This window comes from Crocodylus porosus, unplaced genomic scaffold (genome assembly GCF_001723895.1).
Source record: "Crocodylus porosus isolate Cpor-Errol unplaced genomic scaffold, CroPor_comp1, whole genome shotgun sequence".
Taxonomy (NCBI): domain Eukaryota; kingdom Metazoa; phylum Chordata; order Crocodylia; family Crocodylidae; genus Crocodylus; species Crocodylus porosus.
In genome coordinates, this window is record NW_017728925.1 from 15,666,395 (window position 1) to 15,678,252 (window position 11,858).

The 11,858-nt window shown below is 60.7% G+C and overlaps 2 protein-coding genes across 3 annotated transcripts in view; one reads left to right on the top strand and one right to left on the bottom strand.

The window, feature by feature from the left end:
• The window catches only part of CARD9 (caspase recruitment domain family member 9), a 26,709-nt gene extending 21,648 nt beyond the window's left edge, over positions 1-5,061 (top strand). The window contains exon 14 of the mRNA XM_019540937.1: positions 5,051-5,061. The gene's annotated coding sequence lies outside the window, so the exon portion shown is untranslated. The remainder of the gene's footprint in view (positions 1-5,050) is intronic.
• The window catches only part of GPSM1 (G-protein signaling modulator 1), an 86,211-nt gene continuing 74,576 nt past the window's right edge, over positions 224-11,858 (bottom strand). For both annotated transcript variants that reach the window (XM_019540936.1, XM_019540935.1), the window contains exons 12-14: positions 2,909-3,068; positions 1,289-1,497; positions 224-987 (exon numbers count right to left, since the gene is read on the bottom strand). In XM_019540936.1, the coding sequence (XP_019396481.1) occupies positions 781-987; positions 1,289-1,497; positions 2,909-3,068 (576 nt within the window). In that variant the 3' untranslated portion in view covers positions 224-780. The remainder of the gene's footprint in view (positions 988-1,288; positions 1,498-2,908; positions 3,069-11,858) is intronic.

Sequence of the window (11,858 nt, forward strand, 5' to 3'; positions counted from 1 at the left end):
CCTTCCTGACTGCGTCCCCACACTGCCAGCCCATGTTCATCTTGGAGTCAATGATGACTCCAAGATCCTTTTCTGCCTCTGCCCTGACGAGAAGAGAGTTCCCCAGCCTGTAGGTATGGTGCCGGTTCTTCCTCCCCAGGTGCAGCACCTTGCATTTGTTGGTGTTGAATCCCATCCTGTTCTCATCCGCTCACCCCTGTGACCTGTCTAGGTCCGACTGTAGCCTACTCCTCCCTTCTAGAATGCCCACATCCCCCCACATCTTAGTGTCTCCATAGGGACTAGACCTCTGTCCATGCACTCCACACTGTCACGTGGCAGGGACAGCTCCAAATCCCTCACGCACACGCTGGGAGGGGAAGAGGAAGGATCCCAAAGTAAGAAAAGCGAGGGGCTGCAGACACTGAGCACCTCCAGCCTGGAGCACGCTCACTACAGGCTTTTGCTCACAAGGGGCCAAGCAAGCTGGACGTCTCTTCTAAGACCTGGCCCCTTGCAGCTCCTCTCCATCCTTCACCGCAATACCCTGGTGCTCCACGCCAGCTGGTGGACAGTGCCTCAGCAGCAGCACAGTCCTGGGTTGACTAAGAAAAGCCTCTGCTAAAACCCCTCTCGGTCGGCCTGTGCCAGCATTGCTGCCTCTGAGGACCCTCCAGGCCCTCCCGCCCCAGCGTCTCCGGGGGTGAGGCTGCTTCTCCAAGGCAACATCCATGCCGGAGCAGGCACCCTCAGTTTTTGGACAGACACATGGAGGGGACGGGACCCAGCCAGCCCAGGCTCTTAGCTGGAGCTGGGCCGTGGCGGAGGCTGCGGCTGCAGCTCCTTGGGTACCGTCTCCTCCTGGGCTGTGGCCAGATCCACCCGCTGCTCATCCATGCGCTTGGCCTGGACCCGCTGGATGAGGCTGAAGAAATCTTCGTCCGGCATGGTGGGGCCGCGGGGGATGGCGTCCGGCGGGGCGCAGCGCTGGTCATCGATGCGGGATGACTGGCGGGGGACGGGGAGGGAGGGAAAGTAAGGCCACAGTTAGGAATGGAGGGCGTGGGGGCTGCCTACAAGGCTTTCTCCTGCTGCCTCCTACAGCCATGTGCTCCAGGAAGGGGGGGTTGTGGACCCCTTCATAAGCCCAGCAGGGAAGGGGCTTTTTGCTGACCTAGGTGGGCTTCAGACTGGCTGTTTGAGGTCCCCACCCCAGCTTGACAGCTTGAGCCCTGGTGCATCTGCCCCAAGGAGGCCAGGATGTGCCAGCTCGTGGCCCCCAGGTCCAAGTGCCACCCCCAGCACCTACCTGGCACTTCATAAGCATGTTGAAGAAGTCGTCCCCTGGCTCCTGGGCATCGCCCTCCACACGCAGGTGCCCCAGGTTGTTATGCGTGATGCGGAGGCCGGGCAGGTTGCCCACGCTGGCACGCTGGTCGTCCAGCCGGCGGCTCTGCGAACTGGCGATGAGGTCAAAAAACTCCTCCGTCTGCGGGGACGCCATGAGGGAGGACTGCGCTGCAAAGCAAAGAGTGGGAGAGCAGGTCAGGGCCAGTCACCTGGGGGCTGCGATGCCGTCCTGCTGCTGCACTGCTACACGCTCACCTTCCCCAGCAATGCCCAAGGGGCTTAGGCACCCCCCAACACAGGCCCATGTGGTGGGGGGCATTAGGGCTTGTGGATGCAAGCACAGCGGCTCCATTTGCAACAGGGCTGGGGTTTTGGTTCCCAGCTCCTACGGCAGGTGTCTGGCTGTGCAGCTTCAAGGGCTTAGAGGTAATTACTAACCTCTATCAAGAGCCCAAGTGACTCGAATCCTCTGGCAGCTTGTCCGGCCGGGCCCAGTACTGCCACAGCCTCTGCAAGCGTCCTGGCTGCCCTGGCCCCTGCATCATAGCACCAGCTGCAGGAGCCTGGTTCTTCTCAGCGCTCGCAGAGCCAGGCCTCCCCTCCGCGGGCTGCGTGCAGGGGCGGGGGAGCTGGGAGACTGGCTGACGTATCCGGGCCCAGTTCAAGCCCTGTTCCCTTCTCAGTGCCCACGCTCCCACCTGGCCCTGGGGTCCAATCCATCCCGCCTGGCATGCTCGGGTTCCCTAAACCCAAGAGGCTGCGGGAGCCTTTTTTCCTCTCTCGGTGCCATTTGCATGTCTGTTTTGCTCTTGAACATTTAAACGTTCCAGTAACAAGGCAGCAGAGCAAATCTCCCAAGTTAAAAAAGCCCTAAAAAACAACCAGTCCGAGTGCACAATGTCCTTGCCTGGACTGACCATGCTGTTCCCATTTTCCTCAGACTTACCCACCAGGTTTCCACTCCTGGTGGTGTTCTTCAGGGCTGTTCATCTTGCGATGCTCCATGGGGCTCCTGCAGGTCTCCCTCCCTTCCCCACCTGAGTACTGCACTACATGGGCACGGGGCCGGGGAAGCACCGGGCAGAACCCACGCAGCACAAACCCCCCCGTTACGATTGCACTGGTGCGGAGGTGAACACACGACTGGTAGCTGGACTAGCGGAGCTTGCTCAGCCTTCATCAGGCTTTTAAAATCTCAGGGCTGGCCGGACAGCCCTTGCTGCCCCATCAGCTCTCCAACAGCGTCCTCCTTCGTGGTGCCCGGTGCTGGAAGACAAGCGGCAGGCACGGCAAAGCCCAGAGCTCAAAGGCACGTGCATTTTCTTAAGCCGAAGATATCGTTTCTCTCGTGGTTTTCCTTGCGCTGGGGTACTGAACCCTGGGGCTTTGCCTCGGCCAGCTTTCTTTGCTGCAGCCTTGCAGGCAAGGAGAAGAATATTTTTCCAAAGAGGCTGGGACCCCTGCTGACGCCCCCCTCCCTAGAGCTAGGAGATATTGGGAAGATACTGCAGGACTCGGGGCACCCTCACGAGCGCTGGCACCCTAAGAAGCGTCCCGCTCCCCCGCCCCATGTGCTTACATATTCTTTCTTCCAAGGCGGGCACGGGGGTGGCAGCGGCCTCAGCGGCCTCGGTTTGGCTTTCCTCGAGCGGGCAGCGCTGGTCGTCCATTCGGTTGCTCTGGAACTTGCTCAGCAGGTCAAAGAAGCAATCCTCGTCCGACGGCGTCCGCGGGATCTTCTGCGAAGAGGGAAGAGGTGCGATATGAAGTGAGCCAGAGGGATGGCCTGTGTCCTGCCTCTCCCCGAGCACTCCCCATCACTGCCCAGACTCGAGCCCCAACCTGCCCACCAGCATCCCTGCTGGGCCCCCGGTCGGCTCTGCAGCGTGGGGCATCTTGAGCCTCCGTGGGACTCTACCAGCCATGGGACAGCGCAGCGTGGAGGCTGCCCTAAGCTGCCCCACCAGTGCCCATTTCCAGCCGTTTCCCTTTCCACCCCCCCAGCAGATCCCTTGCACCAGGGTGGGTACGACGGCAACTGTAAGCTCTGCCTCTGGCCCTGCAAAGGGATCACCCCCTGCCTCCAAGTGCTGGCACACAGCAGCACCCCCGCCCACCCCACGGAGGCCCCAGGACGGGGAGACGGCCCAGCCGCTTCCTTGCCACCCAGCCCCACTAACTTACAGGGGGCCTTCCCTGGGCTGGCACCATCCCAGACTCTGTGCCCCTCTCTCCTGGCTCTTGTGCAAGTCTCTCATTTTGCACCGCCTCGCCTCCACCCCTCCCCTGGACGGAGCATGGGCCCAGCCAGCCACCGGTCACCTCCCGCCTGCTAAATTTAAACTCCGGTGCAGACCGCACGGCAGGAGCGGCAGTGCTTCCTCCCCCGGCTCCTGCTTCCTCTGGAAGCCGCTGGTCACCGTCGTCCCGGAGCTGCCACTAAATTACAGCCCTTCAGGAAACCAGTCCCTGCCCCAAATAAGCACCTTGCCCCAGACAGTGCTATATTTAGGCCATGCCAGGTCATGTATTTGCTGCTGAAACCGCCTGCAAAAGCCCCAGGTTGTGGCCAGGCAGAGGTGACCGGAGTGCCACCACAGGGCACACGGGGGTCACGGAGGAAGCGTGGCTGCCCCTCCTCAGCTCAGGCAGCCATGCGGGGTGGGGGGGGAGCTCCCCGCAGGACAGTGCAACAGGGGAGGAAAAACAAGAGTGGGGTGAGAGGCATCTGCTTGGTGCTGGGAGCATCCCTGCAGAGCAGGGGAGCCTGGCACCACCGCTCAGGCTGGGCAGAACCCGCCCCACGCTCACGGGGTAACAATATAAAGAGGAGCCTAACCCCACATCACCCACCCCGGTGCCCAGGGAGCAGCTCGCACACCAGTCAGTGGCACGGAGGGGATCTCAGCATGCAGGACGAGGGGTCAGGCAGACGGACAGACAGAAAAAAAGATGGTTGGACTGGATGGTTATAGATGCATACATAGATGTATGGATATAGGATAGACGGATACATGGATGGATGTATAGATATACAGATTGTGTGTGTGTGTGTGTGTGTGTGTGTGTGTGTGTGTGTATAAACATATAAATAGATACATGGATAGATGGATCGATGTATAGCTATACAGCTGTGTATATATATAGATGTATGGCTTTATGATGGATACATGGATAGATATATAGATACGTGTGTATATATGTATATGGGGGGGGTGTATATGGATGGATGGATGCATGCATGGCTACCCTCAGTGAGAGAAGCAGAGGGGTAGACAAGTGTGGTCGAGGTCACGGGCACACTCGCGGCTGCACCCTGGGAGTCCCATTTCCCCTCACGATGCTGCAGGCAGACTATTACCCACCTAAGGGGGAGGCACCTAGAGACACGGCCCCCCGAGACTGTTCTAGCCTGTGAGCCCCCCTGCATCACGCCACCCCAGCCGCACCTGTCAGCCTCGGGCTGCGGCTGCCTCTGCAAGCAGCCGGCGCACCACGGTCCTGCAGCGGCCGAGGAGACAGCGGACAAAGACCCGTGCGCGTTCGTGGTCTCGGAGCAGCAGGCTCCCCGGGCAGCCAGCCCCCTCCAGCACTGCTCCTGCAAGCCATACGGGAGGCGGCCGCGTTGCCCGGGGCTCTGGAGGGAGAGGACCAGGGAGAGCCAGGCCCTTGGGGCTGCCTCAAGCTTTGCCGCGTGGGCTCTGCGTTGCACCTTACGGAGCCCGTGCCCTGGGCTTCCTGCCTGTCCGCAGCACGCCCTAGGCCACGGGGGATCTCCCGCCCGAGCCCACAAAACGCCCCCCAAGACGGAGCCTCTGGGCCACGTTTCAAGGGGCTGGAGCTGTGCCACGGAGCGAGCTGTGCTGACGGGGTTAAAGCCACGTGCCAGCTTCAGCAAATGAAGGGAAATCATTTTCTCTTCTGCTAAGCAAACCAGATGAGATGCACTTGCCTGCTATTTAGGGCATCGTCAAAATTAGCAACGGGGCAGGCAGTGGAACATTAGCAATCTGGGAGCCGATCGGGGCGGGAGGGAGAAGGAAAAAACCCCCAAACCTTCACCTCTTCCATGTGCTGAGCTGCTAATAAAAGTGCTGGAAAGAGTCTCTGAACCAATAATAGCTGCACCTGGAAATCAAAGCTGGCCACGGCTCGAGCTGCTGATGTGCTGCATTTATTACCCTTCTCCCACCTCAGGTTGCCTGACCTACATTTCATGGCGGAGGAGAAATGCTGCTCTCATTCATGCCCAGCCCAGCTGCAGTGGTGTTGGGTCAGCGGGAGCAACGGCAGAGCCGGGCAAGGGCGTCTTGGGCAAAAGGACAAGGGTCGCGTTAGGAAGCGCGCTCTCGCAGGCTGGCAAGCGCGGCCGAGCTGCACACAGGTGTGCGGCTGCTCGCCTGGCCTAAGCAAGCCACGAGCCTGCGCGGCGGAGCTGGAGCCCGTCAGTGGGGTCCCAGGCACGGCCCCCCGGGTGTGACAGCCACGAATCAGCCCTCGCTTTGCAGCGCAGTGACAAATGAGGCCGCGCTCCCCCGGGGGCTCCGGCAAGGAGCCTCTGCCCGAGCCTGTTGCCGAAAGTCCTTGCCTGTTCCCCGACGACCTCTGCGAGGACAGCGGGCAGGGAGATGAGTAACGGCCCCCGCAGGCGGCAGCGGGGCCCAGCCGAGCGGCTCATCATTCCTCCGCCGAGCGTGCACCTGCGGCCCCGGGAAGCGTCGCTGAAGAGCTGCCCAGAATCAATTCGGGGAGGAGGAAAGCAAAGCGCCTCTCGGAGCGCGTCCCCAGGCGCGCGCTGCAGCGCCCAGCTCGCCTCTGCAGCAAACTTCGCTCCCTCCTGCACCCAGCTCCCCATTGCAACGGCCGCCCAGGCGCTGCTGGAAACGCAGCTTGGGTCTCCCGCCCTGGCGCGCCGTTCGGCGTCCCCGTGGCACTGCTCCAAGCCAGCCTGTAGCACCGGGGAGAAGTAAATGTTGCGGCCCCTTCTTGGGGATAACAGCCCGCTACTGCTGCCAGCCCAGGGGGCTACTCCAGGAGGCCTGCGCTGCAGCGAGCGAGGCGCTGACATCCGAGCAGCAAGGCCAGCAACCAGTGAATTCAGAAGTGTTGTCTTCTTCCCCCCCGCATGGGAAACTTTGGAGACTGGTCTCCCACGGACACAGACATCGCATCGAGGCAGCAACAGTGCCCAGAGGTGGGAGGATGGATATATAAATGGAGGGCTATATAGATGGATGGGTATATATAGACAGACAGATGGCCGGGTCCGTGAGCCCTACTGGAGCGCGTCCAACTAAAGCCTCCAACTCCCCGCAGGTGTATTTGTTTTCTGCATTCCTCCTCGGCTCCCCCTGCCCCCCGGATGTCATCAGCATGCTCCCCCGCCAGCTGTGGCACAGCTGTTCTGCTAAGAGCAGCTCCCCAGCTGGAAGCCATAAGCCAGGAGGGGTCACTTCCCGGCCCCCGGGGCCGAGTGCTGGTAACGGGGAGACGGGGCTGCTGACACTGTCTGGGGACTCCCCGTGTGGTGCGTCCGACGCAGCCGTGCCCGTGGCATTCGGAGCCTGGCCAGACGCCCGCTGATGCTGTCTCAGCATCCCTGGACTGGGCCTGTAGCGTCTGGCTTGAGTTTCTGATACAGGCTCCGGCCTCTCCTCTCCCGAGTGGTTATTTTCACTCTGGAGACTTGGGGGACAACTGGCTCAGGCCTGGCTCTGCATCTGTCCCGGGGTCCTGCCTTGCAGAGCCGGCGGCGACTGCCTGCTCTCGGCCTCTCCAGCCCACTGTTTAGGACAGCTGAAGCAGAGCTGCCCAGCCGTCTTCCCAGGGAAAGGGCAGGGGGGTGCACACCTCTCCTCCCCGGGCAGTGGACCCGCAGGACACCGACTTCACCCCTGGGTTGGCCGGAGTCTGAAGGTCTAGGGAAAAGATCGCAAGTTTTCCTCCTGCCACGCAGATGTGGAGAAGGGATGGATAGGGCAGGGGTGCACGGTGGTCAGAGCAGGGTGCCAGGGGGCTGTAGCCTCCTCTCCGTCGGCGAGAGGAGACGGGCATAGCCAGCGAGGGGGAAGAAGCCGCTCTCCGGCTCCACGTCCCGGCTCCCAGCCTCGAGGAGCGACACCTCCCTGGGGAGCCGCGGCTGCTAATCAGCGCGCAGGGGAGGCTGGCTAATGAAACCCCGAGAGCCGGACTCATTTACCTGAAATAGGCTTCCCTGATTTGAAGGCAGCCAGGCTTCTGCATAATCTTTTCCCAAGTGATCGGCAGGCTGTTTAACCCCGTTTGGGAACCAGCATGGAGCCGACAGCAGCCGCTGACCGGGTTGACGTGCAGCCTGGTCGCTGCCTCGGTCTCTCCCGAGGGCTGTGCAGAGATGCCACCCACCGACCGGGGCTCAGCTCGTCTGAGGAGCCCGTTGGGAAGCCCAGGGCTGGGGGGAGAGGTGTGGAGCTTCTCCATCGTGGTGCCCAACCCAAGGGGGAGAGGTAGGGGTGGATGCCCTGTCCCTGCAAAACCTGCCCTCGCTGTTAGCATGGGGATAACGAGGCTTTAAGGGCCTGGTTCAACCCCGTGTTTAAGTGACTTGATGACTCCAGACCTCCACCGGCACAAAACCAGCTTCCCCAGGCTGCAAACCCACCCAGGGACTTCAGGCGTTTCCCACCCCTGCCCCAGCGCCTTTCCGGCGGGCAGACTTTCTGGGACGCTTGCAGAGCCCCAGCCGGGGGCTGGCCAAGGACGTGTTAGCAATGCAGGACCCCGTGCCGCGCCGCCTGCGTGGCGCGGCGTACAACACCCCCGGGCCTGGCTTCCCGGCACTCGGCAGACGGCTCTGCGATCAGCAACAAGTCCTGGAGGCCGGGCCAAAGCGTGCGGGGGTTTGGCCACCTCCTCTCTTGACCAGCCGCTGCAGCCAAAAAGAGGAGAAAGAGGGGCTGGAGCCCCGAAGCCAGTGTGGACGTGCTGTGTGAGCAGTGGGGCCATCCCCGCTCTGCTCAGCGGAAACTCCTAGGGAAGCATCATCCCCAACCCACCCACGCAGCGCCTGGCCCCCGGCACCTCACCGGGTGGTCCCACACGTACGGAAATAACCATAATCAGCGGTTCGGGTCAGACCCTAGATGGACCTAGGGTCCGGCCCAGTCCATGGCAGTTCGTATGACAGAGGTGACCCAGCCTCCCGTGTCACACCGCATCAGCCAGCGGGTGCTGACGGGCACAGCGAGCGGGGGCTGACCGGGGGGGTTTCCCCTTTCTTCCTCTCTCACGTGCAGCCTCCAGCATTTAAGCAGCTCTAGGAAGTTTTGGTTCAGAGGCCGTGCCCCGCGCTCCCCTGTCTCAGCCACCTGTTTAGCTACACACCCAGCGGGGATCCCCGCCCAAACCCATCTGCTGAGGACCGTATATTCCCAGGCATCTTAGCAGAGGTGGCCAACTGGTTATATTTGGAAAATCTCAACCAAGCGCTGGATAAGAAACTCCAAATGGGGGGGGAATGGCCATTTATTACACACACCCATGCACCCCTTCTGTACGTAACCCCGAAAACTTTCCCTGGGGTTTCTGTTCTCGGCAGGCTGGGGCACGGCGCTTGTGTAAGCGCCCCACAAAGAACAAGGCAGGCATATTTCAACCTGCTCTAGATATCACACATCTCCTGTCACGCCGGCAAGCCAGCCAAGAACAGTCCTGGTGGGAAGTGTCCCTCCCCCCCGGCACACTCGCGGTACCTGCCAGTTATATATATCCTCGACCAAATGGTCCTGGCGACAGTGGCTTCCCCCACAAAGCTTCCTGCTGCCTCCACACCGTTGCAAAGCAAGTTATTTTCACGCTGCCCAACTCCAGCAGGAAGCACTGGCCGGCCCGGGATAAAAAGGCTGCTTTCTGCTTGGCGTCGTGTCCGCGCGCCACCCTCAAGAGGAAGAAAACAAGCCGTCCTGCTGCCAGGTCCCTCCACAGTCAGGCCAGGACTTTGCACAAGGGCAAAAGTGCCAGAGAGTCAGGAGCGTGGAGGGCGAGGAGCGCCGGTCCAAGCCAGGCTCGGCAAACTCTTGGACGTGCCTCAAGCCTCCAGGAAGGGCTGGAAACCGTCTCCCCCGCGGTTGTAACTCACCCCAGGCACCCTGCGTATCCACCGCCTAAGGGGCATCTCCCCGCCTGAGCCATCCCCCGTGTTTCGTGGCACTGCCCACCTTCCCCTCCGTACCCCAAGGGCTTTTTGAAGGCACATGCACCGCACCGCCGAGCACCGAAGAGCAGGGGGGATGTTTCGATGCTCGACATTGCTCTTTTATAATCGGCCCCGCCAGCCCGCTCTTGAGGACAGCCGCTGCCTCGAGCCCCTCGTCATCCTACACAGCCGCCAGTCCACGAACGCCCAGCGAAGCGGTGGGAGCTCCTCGCCCCTGCTCACTTCGCCAGGAGCTGGAAGAGCCGTGCGGCTTGCCGGCGGGGCGGACAGAGGCTCGGAGATGAGCAGACGTAGCCCGGGCACTCCAGGCACGGGACTTTGCTGTCCAACTTGTTTTGGAAAAGCAGCGCTCGATGAAAAGCAGACGCACAAACGGGGCTGAGGGATGGAAGGGAGCTTCGCAGGGAGGGAGCACAAAAGGAGGAGGAGGGAAAGCCTTTTGGTCGGACACCGGAGCCTGCTTCCAGGAGGGGGGACGGGCTCGGGTTCAGTCCCCCGAGCTGAAGTCCTGGATTCAGTGTCCCGGGGGGTGAACGGCCGGTGCTGGTGGGAGCCGTCGCCCCCGCGCTAACGGCCCCGGCATGGCGAAGGATGCAAGGAGGGCCGTCCGACCTGCAGAGCCCGGCGCTTCCCGTCTGCTCCTCCAGAAGCAGCGCCGGACCCGGGCGCGGGGATCGCCACCGCGCGCGCCACACCGCCACCCCCAGCAAACCCGGCCCCAAACGTGCCACGGACCGCGCCAGGCTCCCCCTCCCAGGGACTTCTTCTACACTTCAATGGTTGTGTGACCATTAAAGTTCAAACTGAAGGGCTCTGGCAAACTTCAAAATCAGCCAGTTTGCTTTTCCTTAAATACTCGCAAATAAAAGCCCAACCCATCCAGGCGATAAAGCACACCCGCGTGCACGCGTGCATACACGTACGCACGGTACACCTCAACTTCTCCCGAACCCAGCCTCCCATTTCAAGGGCACAGATAAAAATTAAAAAAAAAAAACCCCAAACCCGAGCACTACTCACGGAGGCTGGCGACAAATTCCTTCTTCAAGCTTGTGCTTTTACATCGTGGAGAGCAAGGACCACCTCTCGGAGCATGTGGGAAAGGTTTGCAGAGAGAGGGGGAGAGAGGCTGCTGCTCCTTGATGCTCTCTAGCTCCCGCGAGCAAGCACACAGCGCTCTCACCAGCTATCTCCCCGCGCAGGCTGCTGTAGCTAAGATTTATGTGCAGCGCTCAGCCATGTGAAAAATGTAGACAGCGCCAATGACCCGCTCTGGGCTGAGATTCGGCTTAAAGCGACAGTCCTGTTTTCAGAGCCGCTGCTCTCGGGCGACTGCGCCCTTGCCAGGCTGGGCAGGGAGCGTGCGCGCGGGCGAGGGAGTCAATTGAACGGGTCGTCTCCCCCTCATTTAACTGCCATGATCCTAATGTTATTAACTGAAGTTCCTAAACACGCTCCCGAGCTCTGCGAATATTTAGCTTTCCCTCCACCTCCTCACCCACCTACCACTGCACACACTTCGTCTTATAAATAGATTAATATCCATTTTGCCAAAAAGCGGCTCCGCAAATACGCGCTCTGCTCTGCAGCCGCGGGCATGCCGTGCCAGGAATGCCGTTGTGTTTGAACAGGTGCAGCGTGCCAGTTGGGAGCCGTGGGCACAATGTAAAATAAAATAAAATAAAATAAAATAAATAGAAAGGCTGTTTCTCCTTCCTCCTACTCGCTGCTTTTCAATGTCATTTCTGTTCCCCGTTCTTCCCCTGCCACTGCAAAAGCCCACCTTGCTTTCACCCTCACATGAGTCGATCTTAACTCATTTGCAGCTGAACTAAGTGGACAAGCAGGCCGTTTCTTATTGCAAGGGGGTTGTAAGGAGAGCTCAGCCAAGAGGGAGATGCATCGCAGAACCGCTGTCCCCCAAAGAACCAGTGCCCATTTTACAGATGGGGACAGAGGGGCAACCAAAAGTGGAGCAACCTGCCCCAGGTGACGCACCAGGTGGAAGAGCCGACGTGGGAGCAGAACCAAGATCCCTCAGCTCAACCCGCTGGGCCGCCCAGACGCACTACACCTGGCCCCTGCCCCCCTTGCAGGGCTCTCAGGCCCTGCACAAAGGAGGCTCCCAGGGAAATATCTGAAATTATTAGGAAAAACTCACTAGGAGGGTGGTGAAGCACGGGAACAGGCTACCCAGAGAGGTGGTGACATCTCCATCCTTAAGACCCGACTCAACAAAGCCCTGGCTGGGATGATGGAGTTGGGGCTGGTCCTGGTTTGAGCAGGGGGGTGGACTCGATGCGACCTCCTGAGCTCCCTTCCAGCCCCCGTTGTG